Below are 17,438 nucleotides of genomic sequence, written 5' to 3'. Positions count from 1 at the left end.
TGTATAGGTACTCCTTGAAATTCCAAAAGTAAGGCTGGTACATTTGTTGTTCCTTTCGACCTAGACAACAAATACCACGTTTTTTCTGTATTTAGTTGCATTCTATTTGATAATAACCCCGTATTTGGATTCTAAAGCCATTTATTTGCTTCTGCGCATATTTCATGTGTGTTGACTCCTGAAAAAAATAAGTGTTTGTGATGTGCGCAAGGCACCATCTTTTTACGCCCTTTAGTATTTATAATATCATTTATATACAGTAAAAAAAGTACAGGTCCGAGAATAGACCTTGGGGGACTCCAAATTTAATAGTTTCCATCTCCGATTCAACTTTATTTATTACTGTGAACTATGACCTGGAAGTTAAATAGCTTTGTGTTAGATGTAGTGCTATACCTGGGATACCGTAAAAAGGTAGCTTACGTAAGAGGAGTTCATGCTGCACGCAGGCAAACGCCTTTCTAACGTCTAGAAAGATACCCAGTGTGAACAGTTTATTTTCTGTTTTCGAAAATTTCTTCTTTAATTCCAAGAACGGCTGTTTCCACCGATTTATTTTTACAAAGTCCGCATTGATCCTTCCTGACTATGTTGTGAGTATTAAAGAAAAGCCTGTTAGTCTTTGTTAATGATGTGTTCTGCTAACTTTGAGAATGCAGAGAGGATAGAAATTGGTCTATAGTTATTTAAGTCGTCAAAACATCCTCCTTTATGAAGGGCAGAAACTCTTGCTTGTTTCATTTTATTTGAAAACTCGCCTGTTAGAATAATGTTGCAAATGTGCGCCACATGGACTGCAACTACACCGCTTACAATTTCGGTGGTTTTGGCTTGACTTATTCGCAAGGGTCACAGGCGAAATTATCTTTCATAGATAGTATTACGCCCTGCACTTCATGTTGGTCTGTTGGAGATAATAAAACAATTGATGGACAGTTCACATCCATGTAATTTTCACATGATATATGAAGCGGGACATCTGAGGAGGAGCCCACTGTAAGAAAGTGTTTGTTGAACAAGTTTCAGATCTCTCTCTCAGAGGCACCAGGTTTCTCAAAATAAATCTTTCTGGTCATTGTCTTCTTTTGTTTACTATTTCCTTGAAAGTCTCCCACTAAATCTGGAATTGCCGTCATCATTAAGAAATTTATTCATTTAGCATTCAGCTTTCGCTCTTTTGACGTCCTTGTTAAGCTTATTGCGCCGTCTTTTTATATTCACGAAGATCATGTTCATGTTTGTGTTCAAGAATAATTGGAAAAGGCGTTCGCGAAATTTACTTCTTTCGTATAGTTCGATAGTTATCCACGGTTGCCGCAATTGTCTGCGTTTTCTTCGAGGCTTGAGTGGAAAACACTGGTTATATAGGGACCTAAATGGGGACATAAAACCCCAGAGTAAATATATAAATAGAACTTCCACGTCAGGTCGCCACCCTTTTCTCGCTTTCACGCCTTTCCAGGCTTATCGAGCCTCGTCACGGTGATACTGCAGAGCGCACGCAACGAACGAAGACACAATCCCTGAATCACAACTCAGTTTATTTTGGAAAGGTAGTCACTTATATATATATATATATATATATATATATATATATATATATATATATATATATATATATATATATACCCAGGCTAACTAAAGAGAACATGTGCAAGATGGTAGAGATATATAATATAAATATAAGGATATATAATATATAACAGGATATAGCATGCCAGGGCATATTATCAAACCTTCCAACGTAAGAGTGACTTTTGTTTGCATCAGTATAAAAATGCAATTTACTAACACAGCTGAACTTATTTTTCTCTTTAGTGTCTTTTACTCCACGGCCCCATTTCGTCCTCCCAGCTGCCCTCGTGGCGTCGCTGCGATTCGTTTTTGAGCACCTAAGTCGGGACTACCATCGTCAGACGTGCCAAGAGTTAGATAAAATGCATAATACCAGGAATTTCACGCGGAATGGACGCTGACGTGTTGTTCTCAAAACCCTCTTCAAATTGTGTTAAGTGACACCTAATACCGCAATAAACGAAAAGAACGGTGGTTAACCGAGGGGCCCGTTTTTATTAGTCATATCATATCATATTATGGTATGACCTAATACCGCAGTAACAGTCTGGGGCTACAACGTATCATTCTCGATTTATTTTATTCGGCTTTACTTGACGCCTGATTTTGGCTAAGTAAGAAGTAGTGTGGGAATAAAATTAACGCAGTTTTTTTCCCCCGCTTGATTCTTCTCAAATGACCGCAAATTGAGTTTGAAGATATTTGAAAATAGTACGAGGATAACACACGAAGCTAACAATTTTGTTAGCAGTTCAAGCTGCAGAAATTGTGAAAGACTGTTCATTCTGTAGGTTTGGTAGCCTACAGAACGCATTCATGAATTCCTGCGCTCTGTTTTTGTTTTTACGTATGCGTTACGTGATGCCGGCTTCCATGACGTTTCACGCAAAGATGGTTTTCTTTACATTATTTTCCATTTCACTGAGGACATCGCAGAACTGTGCGCCATTTGTTTGCTTTTTTTTCTGCCGTGTTCCACGAGCGCATAGGAAAGGCAACGAGTGACGCCACACTATGTCAGCCGAGCTCGCCGACTTATGTGTTGTACAGTTTGATTAAAAGCTTTGTGCTTCAAGCACGATAACTGATGACAGGTCTCTGTGACCGTTTATAGACCTGGCGTGGATCTTGAAGCGCGCAAGCGCTTAGTGCTCTCCCTCTCTATCTCGTTTTACCCATTTGTCCCCTATTTTCCTCCAAGGCAGGGCATCAAACCGGGCGTGCGTCTGGTCAACCTACCTGCTTTTCCTTGCTTCTCGCTCTCTGCATCTCAAGCTGTCACTGGAAATGACCCGAACGAGCCGTGACATCTAAACAGCAGCTATCAACTGACTTCATTTTCAGAATTCGAAGGACCTGAACAAAAAGAAAGGCAGTAAAGTGCCCTTTATGCCTTTGCCGTCTGTGTTTTGGTTTTTACTCGCCTGCGTACATTTACAGCGCACTCTTGAGATGCGCTGTGCCAAAGAAAGGCCAGTTTGTGGCTCTCCGGACTTTTGGTGAGTTTTTCTTTTGTTCAACTTGTGCCTAAAGATACTCGTCGGTTGTTTTAGACGAAGGATAAACTAAAACAATATTTGGGAAATCTCAGGGTGTTCATGGTACCGCTGGATGATTTATTTACTTGCCAGGAGGCCGTGTGTTTTCTGCTTGCACCACGCTCATGTGTTATATTTCCTGATCTGTCAGCGTTGTTTACCGATCACGTCCCGTAGTTCGTTGCAGGCTCACCGAAGAGAACGCCGTAGAGGAAAACGACGAGTCCGAAGCTCTGCGCCAAGCCGCAGGCCATCACAGGCAGCGCGCAGAGCAGGGCGCCGGCCACCATCAGAGTCCTGTCCGAGAGCCATATGCCGAGCAATCCGTACAGGGGTCCTGCGGTTCAAGATGTACGAGCTGTAGTGTTAGCTAGTGCACGAGTGTAGAGACAATATTCCTAACGTTAAAGAATTTTTGGGCACATATAGTCGTCCCATATAGGGACGCCCTGCAATCTTTGCCACAAGGCGTAGGAAACTTTAGGACTCCTGACGCTGTTGACAACCAGAATATACACGATGCACGACCTCGATGAATCGTGTTGTCAGCCTTTAATTTTTAGGTGCCTTCGTGCACCTACTGGCTATAGGTCTTAGTGTTTTCGAGCAATCGCGTAATTCATGATGCATGCTTTGCACAGTTACGTCGTTCAAGCTGATAATCCTCGAAACTCACCCTCCAAACGAAATCTCACCCTCCAAACGAGGTTTCGCAGTTATTCAAACAATTTACCGCTCGCTCGGCCTAGTCAAACGTACTTTGAAGCACGCACCTCCCCAGATGCGTAAGCTCGCCCAGCGTTCACTTGTTCGTCCGAAAATATAATATACTGCCGCCATTTGGGATCCAGATCAGGCATGCCTACCTCATAACATTGAATCCTTGCTGAACCGTGCGGTACCCATTATATTTTCTGATTACTCACGTCGTTCTAGCACCATGTCACTGAGAAGTCGAGCTCATTTAGAAAGCAAATCACATCGTCGCAAAATCGAGCATCTTTCACTCTTCCACAAGCTTCATCATCATTCAATTCTTCACGATGACTTCTTTCAGTCTGCTGCAGCCATGGTTCCACGCTGCGATGACCCGTGTAATGTTAAGTGCCAAACGTGCCTCTCCCATTGTTTTGCAAGTTTATTCATACCGCGCACTATACTCGATTTGAATAATCTGCCATCACACATCGCCGCTGAAACTAATATAAGGAAGTGCCAGAAGCTAATGGACACTGAGCAGGCGGACCGACATTAATTTTTTTTACAGCGAAGCTGTTAAGGCCTACTTTCTCCACTATCTTGCCCACGTGTAGAAAAATATCCCGAATATAGTGCAATACCGGGCCGACCCGCGGCGGAGGTGAAGCAGGCGTTAAGCACTCCCCATACGTGGGCCGATGCCGAAGGTAGTGCAATGCCGGACCCGCCCGCGTCGGAGGTGTAGTTTGCCATTAAAGGGCCCACATAGCTTCGCTGGTCATCCCTCTTCACAGAGTCAAAGGGCTTTCCTTTTTTTTCCCGATGTCTATTAACCGAAATTCATTTTGATCTTATTTAGCGATAATTTACCGTTTCTCCCCATTCTTCTGTTTATTCAGTTTTAGGATCCTTGATAATGTATGCTCTGTACTAATTTTGAATGCAATGTAACTTGAATTCAGTACACATGTATAATTTTTTTTACTTATTTTGTGTTGTGCTTGCAGTATGCGTTTCCTTGTAAATTTTGTTGACATTCTTTATTTTTTATTATTCAGTATACCACACTGTTTACAACAGTGTTGCAATTTCGCTATATGTTTATTGTTGTTATACTCATCAGTGGCGCAGCCAGAAATTGGGGGGGGGGGGGGTGCTCACGTGGCAGCTCGGCCTCCTCCTTATAGAATTTGTTGAGGGATCAAATACATTAATAATAACTGCATTGCCATTGCCAAAGATGCGGCAAACGAATTCTTGAACGCTACGCACTGTCAAGACAAGTAAAATATGTATTTTTTATAAAAGAATATACTAGTATGTCTCAAAAACTGTACCCAAAATAACTGATATCAATGCTGCCATGTTTCCTGTCTATTTATTAAGTAAAGAAAGTATCACCCGAACTTTACAACTATGTTAGTTTGAGACGAGCAAAGCACTGCATGCCGCTGATATGAACAATGTAAAGGCCATGTAATGAACAAGTAGAGGACAAACATTTTAATGAAACCTTGTTAACCTCCCTGCCTTTCTCCCATTTGCATCTATCTCTCTCTGTCATTCAATAATCTTGTTTATATTTTTGTACATATGCAACGACCAGGAAAAAATCTCAATGACGCTGTCCTTTGTGACAATGCATTTCGCCGAACCAGCTGTCACGGGTCGTGTATTGTGAGTAATTGCACCGAAATTATAGTCGTAACAGGGAGCACATATAAAAAGCAGGAGTTATGCAAAATATACGAGGGCGAGTCAAATGAAAGTGAGCCAATGCGAATATGTGACAAACGGGTACTTTATTTAAAAGTAGTCTCAATGAGGATTTGGACATTTGTTCCACTGACTAACGAGTCGAGTGATTGCCGACTAATAAAAATCCTTGGGTTGCTGCTTCAAAAAGTCTGTAACTGAGTCTCTCACGTCATCGTCCGACATGAATATAGTTCCGTTGAGCTGTTTTTTTTTCTTCATATGCGCCAAAATGTGGAACTGGGCTGTATGGCGCATGTTGCAGCGTTTCCCACTTGAACTTTGCCAGTTTTGTGGTAACCACATCAACGACGTGGGGTCGGGCATTGTCGTGGAGCAAGATGACCCTATTTCTCAATTTTCCATATCGTTTGCTTTTGATTGCGACGCGCAGCCGATCCAACGTTTCACAATATCGGAAACGATTGATAGTCTGTCCAAGTTTAGCAAATTCGATCAATAATGGCCCCTGACGATCGAAGAGAAGTCAACAACACCTTTCCGGCCAAATTGACGGCGTTTGCTTTCCTTGGGGTGGGGAATTCAAACGTTTCCACTGTAAGCTTTGCCGTAGTGTTTCAGGCTCGTAGCAGCAGCACCATGATTCCTCCCCGACCACAAGTGCAGACAAGAACTCTTCACCCCCATTGTGATACCGGATAAGGTGAGTCAAGGCTGCGCCGAACCTCTGCATCTTCTGGCGGTGGGTCAAAATCTTGGGCATCCATTGCGCACACAAGAGCTGATAACCGAGGTGTTCATAAATAATGGTGTGACCCGAAGCGTGACTGATATTCACACGCCCTGCCGATTCATCTATGCTTATCCTACGTTCTTGTCTAATCAGCCTTTGCATTTGTGTTGGGGGTAATTGCACGGTGGCTGTGGCCCGGTGTTGGATCGTCTTATTAACCTTCACGTCCTTCTTTGAACCATTCCCTCCAACGCTTCACAGTGCCCAATGAAATGCAATGTTCAACGTACACGGCAGTCATATTTTTTAGAAAACATCTTCAGCTGTCAAAAATCTCACGACACCACGCTGTATAACTTTTGAAGCGTTCATTATGTCACACAACCATGTTCAACGCAGTGTGTGAGAGCATTAAAGGACATTTATCCCAACACCTGTATGTTACTTTTCTAAATGAGAGATGTTTACGTGCACGCCTCGCAGATAATGAACCGAACCATTATTGCGCGGGGTTGGTTGGCTCACTATCATTTGACTCGCACTCGCACATTAGAAATGCGAAGATATATTGGAATATACAAATACGAAGACACAGCTTGATAAAGCGCAAAAATGTGTCATCGGAAATAAAGTCCACTGCACGTATACACGAAACCTCGCAACAAGATATTTAAATATACGTATAAGTATCCAATTAATCTACGAATCTAAGAAAAGGTCACTGTATGTAATGCGTCAAACTAGGCAAATAAACATCTTGCGCAACCACCGATTCACAGATCACAGCTCCCCCTCCCTCCACTCCCCCTGATGTGTCGCGCACGACAGGAGGCGGCGCGCCTACTCCCCGCTTTTCCCCCTTGCGCACATAAGACTGATGTTGGATTCCAATGGCGGAGTCGGAGCAGCCGACGGACTCCGCGAGCGAGCACTCGACTCTGGCGCAGAGCAACGCCTCCAGATCCGCGAGTGGAACACAACCTGCGCCGCCGGAGCAAGGCGGAAGCGGAAGTTCTGTCACCGAGTTACCCAGGATACCTTGCGTGTTGTCATTTCCTTCCGCTGTTTGCTCCCAGCACCGCCGCACCGGTCACTTGTCTCTTCAGCGCCGTTCACCTGTTGTTGTTTTTTTTTTAAGTGCGAAATGGGTATCTCCCCAAGCGTGCAGCAGCTTTTGCTTCCTCGCGAGTCGTGACCGGTGGCGCCTCCCAGCAGACAAACGTGGTAAAGGGAATACGTCACGCAGAGTTCCGGTCCACTCCGCCGATTTTGGCGGAGCATCTTTTTCTGCTCCACGGAGTGGCTCCCGCTCTGAATCCCCTCCAACTCTCTCACTGGAACATCTTACTCCCGCCCTCACTCTGCCATTGGAACAAACTTGCTCCGAAACGAGCAGAAAAACTTGCTCCGACTCCGCCATTGGAATTCAACATGAGCCACCATCGTCGGCTCACCCATGACACACCTCACCCCTACGCTTTCACTCGCACATACAGCATGCGGTGCGGGGTCACGATGTTATCGCCACGGAACACGAGGGCGATGGTGACGGCAGGAATGCGCCTGGAGGATCCATATAATTGCTATCGCAATTATATAATAAGAGTATCCGGTAACTGAAGCGCCCCGTGGCCCATTACCTTCCGCCAAAGAAGTAACAAAATCAAACCTACACTATGTGGCAATTTGCTGTGCCACACGATGTCATTCTTTTTTGTGGGGTGGGGGCACCGAAATGAAAAAAAATACGCAAAGGAAAGTATGTTGGCCACAATCGAATGCCTACTTTGGGCACCTAATGTGGCTACAGAAGGAATATCGAAGAAAACTCGAGACGTTTGGTCTACAGAGAACCATATGCATACTGCTCAGTATCCTACACCGGTGAGACTTTCCAGAGACGTTGCGCTCAAGCGAACGCATTACAATACGTCGAGTCCCCTCAGTGATGGCGGCGAACGGCCATTGTTTCTTTTTCTCGTCTGCTAGCCACAAAGCGTCCGAAACTCTGCCAGGCGGAAATCCAATCGACAAGAGAAAACAAACGCGCACCGAAGGGCGCCCCGCGGTGGTTGAGGCAACAAGAGGAAAACGCATGCGCTTTCGCTGGCTCTGCCTGCCCGCGCGGGTAGCGAGAACAAGAAAATTGAAGACGCTCAATGTGTCCCCGCGAATAAAAGTCGAAGTAGAAAAATAAACAGGAACGTAGTTACCTTTGCTGGCTTTAGGGACATGACATGGATGCTCTGGCGCAGGTGAAAAAAATGTTGATATTCTTTTCTGTGTCATGACGGCACAAATGACAAACAACGCTTCGTCTCATCGGACCTTGTTGTGTGCTTTGTCACCTTGTCTGATAGTGTGTTGATTTGGCTTGTCGCGTTGTATGTTCCGATGTAAGACTTTAAAGAGTGTATGCACCTTTGGCGTCAAGTGTTTATAACAATATTAAACCCACAAAGTTCCAGAATCGAAAATCTAAAGCACGTCTTTGACAATGTCAACGCACCTTTCTCATCAAAAGTTTATGAGAACTCTGTACCCATAAAGTTTCAGAATTGCAATCTATGCACTCCGTAGATTCCCCGGCCTCGGCGAGATACCGCGACGAGCCTGCTCTCTATCAAAAGGCCCTGGAAACCTTGTGCTTGGATGGGACTCCTGGTGTTACGGTATGTGACTCCCGGTGCCTGGGCCTTGCTGCGAAATCCAGCCCGATTTCGCAATGTTCGTGCTGAAATGTTCTTTCGAACGTGAAAATGACATCCTGGACAAAATCCAGCATAATTATTGCCGCCGGGGGTTGTTTTGGTCGGCGGCACATGCCAGCACGAAAAAAATTTGGGGGGGGGGGGGGCTGAAGCACCATAAGCCCCTCCCCCCCCCCCCGGCTACGCTCCTGATACTCATGTATTGTATTAGCCCAACCTTCTACGTAATACCTTCACTGAGGACCTTTAGGGGCACTTTTGTATACATGAAGTATACGTAATACTGAGAAGCAGACAATACGTGTCGGTTGTGTATGTTACCTGAGAGCTGCGACATGATGATGGCGATAGTGAGTGGCCACGATGCTTTCTCTCGGTTGACATGAAGCATGTCCATGAAGCCCAAGTACATGATGGACTCCGACCTGACCAGCATCGTGCCGAAGAAGACAAAGAGCGCGATTGAGGCCGCCACTGGCCAGCAGGCCCGCGTGTCCGGCAGGGCCATGGTCACGTCTGCTGGCTCCCACAAGCTGCGGCCGAGGTCCCGCTTTCCGAGCACCTTTCGTCCACCTAGGGAGCCAGTACGCACCTGGGAGTGGTGCGTTGCATGTTATAACGAGGCTGACACGTGGGAAAACGCTGCCAAATTTAACGACAATTCGTGAGAAAGAAACCAAGAAAACTACGCGGTACCAGAACTTTACGCTCGGATGTCGCCCCCTAACGCGTATTTGACCACTCAGATGTGCATTTTTAGGGCATAAATAAATACGGCAATAATTTTATAAGCAAACTACATAACTATAGTTACCCTTGCAATGTACTTGTATCAGTAGCAGAAAGTGGGTTAAATAACTTAATACAGAATGGCACGCACATGAGCAGTAGTGACAATATGAAAAATGTGGTTGTTCCGTATTTGCATAACGTATCACAGGTGCTAAAGAAACTTGGACGATGCACGCTAGCGTCTAGGCTCCCTTTCGTGCTGTTGTGAACGACGTGATGTCTCTTCGTCGGCACCGGACATTCAGGAGGGAAGTGTCCCGACTCCGCGTCAAGTTTTTAGGTGGCGTAGACTTAGCCAATGGTTGATAGCCCTTGGTAGGTTGCGTTGGGGGCGGACGACCTGGCGTGGCACGCGCGGGACGGATCACACGCTGCGGGCTCGTGTCCCGTTCTACCTCGCTGTGCGCGTCCTTGTGTTCACCCATCTCGCGCTGCGCTTCTAAACCGCGACGAACTTTCGTGAAAACAGGCGCTCGGGCGGAGCATGTCTTGCAAGGCTAGTTCGCCTGCAGCATACAACGTCCTCCTCCTAAGGATAATTTAGCATCATCTAAGGACATCGATTGGCATGATTAAATAACAGCGCAACGCCGTCACCAGTCTATGCTGCGTTACGGAAATACAAAACCTCTGCGTTCTTACACCGTTATGAGGCATACTCTGAAAAAAAAAAGATTATGAAAAATAAAAAAATTATGCGGATCCCATGCACTGCGGGAGTCGATGTAAGTGAAATTTTCTGTGCTGTTTGCTTTGATTCACGATAATTAGCGGTTATGTTGACGGCGAATGTTTAATTTGCTCAGCGTTTAGTCCAACACGAGAGTGGCGAGTTGGTGTTAAACGTTACCTTGCGTGCATAACTGCTGTTTGTCTGCGCAGTACACAGAACACGCATGGGGAGGTGTTTGCTTGAGGCGTTGTTGTGCGCCATACTTCGTGCCCACTCAGAGGGTTAAGCATATTCATTACCTCACATGGCACATCATATCGAGCAACAAGTATTCAATTTTAATTGAATTAGGGGGCTGTACGGACCAAACACTGTAGGAACGTCGTAGTCGGGGACTCCGGATTAATTTTGACATCGTGGTGTTTTTTAATGTGTCCCTAAATCTAAATGCACGAGTATTTTTTTTTTTATTTCGCTCCCGTCTAAACGGGGCTGCCGCGGTCGGGATCAAATCCGCGACCTCGAGCAATGCCATAGCCGCGAAGCAACCGCGGCGGTTGCTTCGCGGCGTTGCTGTACCAAACTGTGCATTTTTTTGCATTCATTTGTTCATTGTTCAGGCTCCTTATTCTTATTGTATCAACTGTTCCTTTTATCAAATTTTGCTCTGTAATATGCACCTCCCCTCTGTAATGTGCAAACCCTGAGGGCAAACAAACAAACAAACAAACAAACAAACAAACAAACAAACAAACAAACAAACAAACAAACAAAACGACCGACCGGCCGGCCAGTCGGCGGCGGCGGCGGCACCGCCGCAGCAGCAGCAGCAGGCATAAAAACTTCGCTAACTTCGCTTTAAAAATATGGGGCACAATTCCGAGATTCCTAGAGAAGCACTCAAGCTCCAAGAGTCGTGTACAGTTGGGCTACTTCGCGTTATCACTGAGAGGTGTACTGATATGCGGCTTCAGTAACACGTACGTGATAAGGTTGGCACGAAAGTGGAGCGGTACACTTCAAAGCTCCTTAAAGCCTGTGGTTCATTGCTTTCAACTTGTGCTCCAGAGTTACGCCGATATGCTAAATGTGGCACCGCGTGTGAACGCACGTGATGGAACAAGCGATAGGGTGATGACTACTTCTATCGTGAGCCATAGAGTTTCATGCAAAAATGCATCTAGTACGACCCGGCATGTACTATTATTAATAAAATGTGTTCTTATTATTATTGTTAGCAATATTACTACTACTACTCGCTTCGTAGGACGTCACTTTGAATATAGAAAATGTTTTTTTGTCGAGTCCCGACATGGAATTGCGACGTTCCTGTATTTAGGCGACTGTTTTGTACTCGGGACCATCGTTTCCGAGCCAGCCGGGCAGTGATGATGACGAGTGATGAAAACGCTGGTGCATCATTTGCTCAACGCTATCCAATCGATGAATGGTACTGGCTGGGCACAATGATCCCCCATTGCAGGCAGGGCAAACGTGTGGGCTCTTTTCATGCTAATCCGCGTGCGCTGTAGATTTGCCATGCGTATTGCCAACTGGTCGAAACCTTTGCAAATTACGCCGGCCACACTGTTGCTCCGCCTTCGGCTCTGGATAGCATTTACAAAGGATCACTTATTCCCCACTGGAATTGGTGCCGCGCCTACGCGGAAAATAGAGACAAACACCAAGGACCATGGGTCATTGTTCCTTTTATGACACTGAGCGCGGTCTCCTCCGGACGTAATTAAGCAGGTCCATGGGCTCAAGCCTTTTTCAGAAGCAAAGATTCATAGAACTTGGCTGTGGTGTCGCTAGCGGAGAAATCCATGACAACATTACTGCAATTCTTGCAGTCGTCAGGTCTCTGCGACCGCTTATAGACTCGATGCGCGTCTTCACGTGTGCGCTCAACTCTATTGCTCTGTATTCCCCATTAAGTATCGTTTCTCGTCCCTTCATTGCCTTCCGCATTGCAGGGTACAGAAAACCGACTGTGCGCCTGATTAACCTCCCTGTCTTTCCTTTCTTCAATTTCTGATCGTGCCCTGTCGGGAGTCACATGCCTCCACTACGAGATGAATGTTGGTGAACAGAGCCCCACAAAGTGTGCAGTTTGTTTTGTGACGAGTTACCCTTAAGCATTTTAAACCAAAGTTCACAACGCATGATGATGCAATCAAGCAATGAAATAAAACGGTCATGGAAAGTTAGCCAAGGATGAACACTCGTGCAGAAGGTGTTGTTGCTATGGCAACGAAACTGCCTGACATTTAGGCCCCCTTTCTCGGAAGCCAGCTTGTTGAGCTATTGATTGCATGTGGTGTGTTGGATAATGTGTTAATATGTCTGCGTTTTTCCAGTGATTAAATCACGTGCGAGAGCACAGTGCTAGCAAGCGCACTGCGCTCTTACATTTTTTTTTGAACGATGACTTGTTATTAAAGCAAAGTGTAATGGGGGAGAAGCGTGCTATGCTAGTTAGGAAAGATGGTCAAGAGCAGCCTGCTGTTGAGCGGTCAGTTGCGGCGTGGTACGAAACCGAAAACTGCAGTAAGGCAATACGACCAATAACATCACTGCAGGACAAATATTTGTTTCGTGCATAACACGTACCATTACAAAGGCAACTGTGCAAGTTTGTACAGTCTTTGCCCTTAGAATATACCGTCGATGCACTATTCGTATATTGCCTTTTCCCTTTTATTTACGCTAGTACGTGTAAAGGAAATAAGCCAAATATCGCTTCTAGTTTGGGGGAACGCTTACAGCGCCGTTATAAGTTAGCAAACGACAACTGAAACACGACAAATACCGGGAAAAAGAAAGGAGAAGTCTTAAAGCTCTTCCTCTGGCTATTATGCAAAGTACTTCACACACGCCTTGACAAATATAAGCCCTCTTGCTGAAACGTTGGCCGCGGACTAAGTTTTATTTTTCTCTAATTCAGTTCTAGCTTCTTGATTGAATGATATCAGAAATAGCATGTTATGGTTATCATGACCAACGCACACACAACATAGATTGGCATAAAGTAAGAAAGAAATAGAGACACGGCGATCATTATTCGAGCAGTAACGTCCAGAAAGGTCACAACAGAGACAAAATGGCGGTACTCAGTATTTTGCTGGTGGTACTCGTATCCTTTCTGCTCTGCAATGGAACGACTGGCGCATCAGCACATGGCACTTATTTCTCACCGAAGGCTTTCATTCCAGAGCAGACAGGCCATCGTCTGCTTACATTGTGAGATATGTCCGCTTACTGATTGCTTCTGCCTGAGACAATGCGTTGCGCGTGCTCCGTTCGCGTGGAAGCGCTGTAGCGAGCCCTTGGACGTCGCTTACAGCCCGTCCGGCGACTGTAGTTGTGTACACAGCAGTTGGAAGCCCGTTATCGGGCAGGTCCCTCGTGCCTTGCTCTTCAGTAGCGGTTTCGGCCACCCGGTTTCGGCGAACGTAGAGCACAATGATCCCACACGATGAGTCCCTAAAGCTACAGTGCATATCTGTCTACGGAAGAATGCCTTTGGGGCTTTTTTATTGCACATCGCAAGGATTAAATTTGACCTCCAGGACTGGCCTGACGTGGATGGTAAGGCAGTTCCGATGAAAACTGCCTGCAGTTGAAATGAACATTTCTGCAGCCCGGCATATTTCGGTGTAGCGTAAAATAAATTCAGACACACATTCCTATTCGGGTACACAGGGAACGCAGGAACGTTGTTTCGAGAAAGCCAATGAAGTTATCTGATCAACGTTTAACAGAATAAATCAGTTTTTTTAGAAGAACTGGACAACCTCTCGTAATTATTGGACTCAGAATTTTGCGTCAGAACCCTCAACGCCCACACACACAAAAACAAGAAACAGAAAATATTGAAGTTCCTGAGTTCAATATGCTGAAATAGTATAACTTACAGTGCGAATGAAAGCTCCAGCAACAGTTGCAAGTCAGCGAGTCCTGCTAGTCCAAGTCTGCAGTCGGCCAATGAAATCTGTGTATAGAAAGGATGAAGCCTGATCCATGACTCATCGTTTCCGGCATATGCTGCCGTACTGTGGCGGAGCGTCTGACAAAAGAAGGGTCGCACAGCAGCGCCTCCAAGTGATTACACTGTCCTTGTGTCGGGCTTGCCGCTGATAGACGGCGCAAGTTCCAACGCCTGCATACCCTCCTTCGCCTTCGGTCGTTCTATACTGCCGTCACCGCAATGCTGGCAACACTGGCATGAGGCGCTAAGTGAACGGGAGATGGCACGAAGCGTGCCAACAGTGTATGCGGGCCGGATCGTGGGATTTCTGCTGCTCTGAAGGAACAGCGCTATTGTGACGCGCGTCCGCTATCGCACTCCAACCCACGCAACCAGCGGGCAGGCGCGCAGGAGTCGCCTGCGATCTAGAATAAACAGACAAAGGCGACTGCCCCGACAAGACCAACGATGACCGAGCGATGGGATTGTAGAACGATAATGACACATACCGCATTGAGCGGAATATTGCCGGTCGCAGAGCAGAGAATGGTTCAGTGTCAAGCGATTTGAAAGTGATCACAAGATGAGGTATGCTGGATCGAAACGGCTAACCAGCCGAGCTTCGTCCGTTTCGCGCCGTTTGGTTTCTAAGCAGATGAAGGTGTAATAGCGGCGAATTCATCCCCGATGGTAGTAGATAAGTTACGTACCCTGCCGTTTACGTGTAGCGACATCCAGGAAAGGCAAATTTGAGGTTGCAGATGCAAAAAATAAGAGAAAAAATCTAGAAACTGGAGCGAATCTTGTTCATACGTACTTTACAACGAGCACAACGAGGGGCATGGATAAGTGTGTAAACAGAACATGCACTATGGCACGAAGATCCTCTGCGATAATTTCTTAGAAAAAGACACCAACGTTAACAGTTACCTTCCCGTTCGTCATGTGATTCTTGAATCCAATACGCAACCACTACTTACGGTGGAGAGAAGCAGGCACCTCCTCTTGAAAGAATCAGATGCTGAGCTTTATTAATGCCTCTCGGTGATTCTTGGCATGAGATGCTTCAAAGACATCCTCGCGTCAAAAAAAAAAAAATGATTAGAAAATTATAGCTTAGTAATTGACCATAAACATAACTAGAGCAGCCTGACTACACTTAACGGACACTAACTAGAAACACTATAATAATTGGTTTATACCGGTATAGCACTCTGTCAAAAATTTATCAACGTTTTTTTTCGCTCCCAGAGCTCAATTATACGAGAGAAAATTGGCCAAATTTTTCTTCTTTAAATTTCGCGGTCGAATCCGATGACGTCAGTGTGACGTCATGGAATTCGCGGCCTTTTTATGTGCTTAGGCTGTTTCTGGAGTGTGCAGGGCAAGTATTTATCACAATAATAAAAAAGAGGGAATGTTGATAAATGAGTTCGCGGTCTCATGAATACCTATTAAAAATGTTTTATGCTAAATTACAGAAAAATATATCGGCAGAAAGTGCCACCGAAGCGATAAAGAAGAAGGGGTACTGGCTCAAAGTAATCCATGTATCGCACGGTCAATCTGCGCTAACTGGTTCAAAAATGCTTTTCTAAGTCGCTAAGTTTGGCTTGCCTGACTGCTTCATCGACTCTGCGCACGCGATAAGGGATTCGTTGTCCGTGAACAATGATGTCTGAAGCGTAAATATTTGCGCGGATGTGAGGTGATAAGTAACCATGCACATGTGTCCATGTATCAATTACGGTCAGCACGCGGTTTGCCGTCAGCAGAGAAGCACAACGCACACGAATGAAAATTTAATCTAGAAGCTCAAATAATCAACAACGTAATGGTAAACAACAAGAAAGCACTTTCCAAACCTATCGATGATCAAAGTGACATGAGCGGTGCGTGTCAGCGAACATGCTCAGTTGCGACGTCGATAAGGGCCACTTCTGAGCAATACAACGACTGCCAAATTAAAATACTTCTTTTTCACTTTGAGCGAGAAATGCTCAGGTAAATCTCTATCACAAATGCGTCAATCACCGCATTTATCTCGAGCAAACAAAGCGATTCTTTGGTCGCTTTGTTAGTGCGCGTGCGCCGGCCATTCTCAGGACATTTTCTTCCGAGAGCGGTCATCATATAATTAGCTTAGACTAGCTCGCAGATCACACCGTTGGGCGTCGGAGGAGTGTCAAAGAAGGTGTTCTATTTCTCAGTCGTACCCTCAGCTGCATGCGAGAATTGCGTGAGGCGCTGTTCGCCGTTGCAGTGGGAAACGAAAAGCATTCGCATATGCGACGTCCCACCCATGTGCGACACAATAAAGCTTTGCGACGGGTTAGTCAAGCAAGAGTCCAATGAATACAAGCGGGAGTTCATAAAATCTCGTGAATTCCATTGCTGAAGTGCGATGTGGTGAGTGAGGAAAGTCGGTGCGCAATTCTTATTGATCAGTCCGGCGCTCCCCAGCTTCATCTGAGCTCTACATTATCGCGCCAGTCGGTTTACATAGAGCTATGATGTCAAGCGCTAAATTTCAACGCTGGTTCGTAGCCAAGCCTTCTTTTGTAAAAGTATCTTCACGATTTGTCACACATTGAAGTGCGCAGAAATCATTTGTTGTTCTTTACTGAGTATAAGAAATAAGCGACAAATTGACTCGTGCACTCGAGGTGCCATGACCCGCGCATACAGAAGTAGTTCTTACTTATTTATTCTTGGACCTTCCTATCATGCCGACAGAACATTGATGGATTGTGACAGCTGTCGACCACCTTACACGCTACGCGGAGACCGCTCCTCTACGGTGTTTCTCTGCGTTAGACGTCGCCACGTTTTTTCTGGAAGCCGTCGTGTTACTTCATGGAGCATCCCGCGTTCTGTTGAGTGATCGAGGCAAGACATTTTGTCGACAATCCCTGAAGTACTCAGAACCTGTCTCACAGTTCATATAAGACGACGTCAGCTTACCAGCCACAAACAAATGGCTTGACACAGTGATTTCATCGCACATTAGCTGATATGATATCTATGTATA

General features: G+C 45.5%; 1 protein-coding gene across 3 annotated transcripts in view; it reads right to left on the bottom strand.

Moving 5' to 3' along the window:
• LOC142571418 (monocarboxylate transporter 13-like) overlaps positions 1 to 14,784 on the bottom strand; it is a 34,024-nt gene extending 19,240 nt beyond the window's left edge. Inside the window, exons 1-3 of one of the 3 annotated variants that reach the window (XM_075679747.1) lie at positions 14,355 to 14,783; positions 9,294 to 9,564; positions 3,307 to 3,450 (exon numbers count right to left, since the gene is read on the bottom strand). In XM_075679747.1, the coding sequence (XP_075535862.1) occupies positions 3,307 to 3,450; positions 9,294 to 9,480 (331 nt within the window). In that variant the 5' untranslated portion in view covers positions 9,481 to 9,564; positions 14,355 to 14,783. Of the gene's footprint in view, positions 1 to 3,306; positions 3,451 to 9,293; positions 9,565 to 13,699; positions 13,938 to 14,354 lie in introns of those variants that run through there. The other 2 variants (XM_075679748.1, XM_075679750.1) reach the window with 2 other exon arrangements.
• Between the last annotated feature and the right edge of the window lie 2,654 nt (positions 14,785 to 17,438).

This window comes from Dermacentor variabilis, chromosome 2 (genome assembly GCF_050947875.1).
Source record: "Dermacentor variabilis isolate Ectoservices chromosome 2, ASM5094787v1, whole genome shotgun sequence".
Taxonomy (NCBI): Eukaryota; Metazoa; Arthropoda; class Arachnida; order Ixodida; family Ixodidae; genus Dermacentor; species Dermacentor variabilis.
The sequence above is the reverse complement of the archived record's forward strand: the minus strand, read 5'-3'. Positions and strand labels throughout refer to the sequence as shown.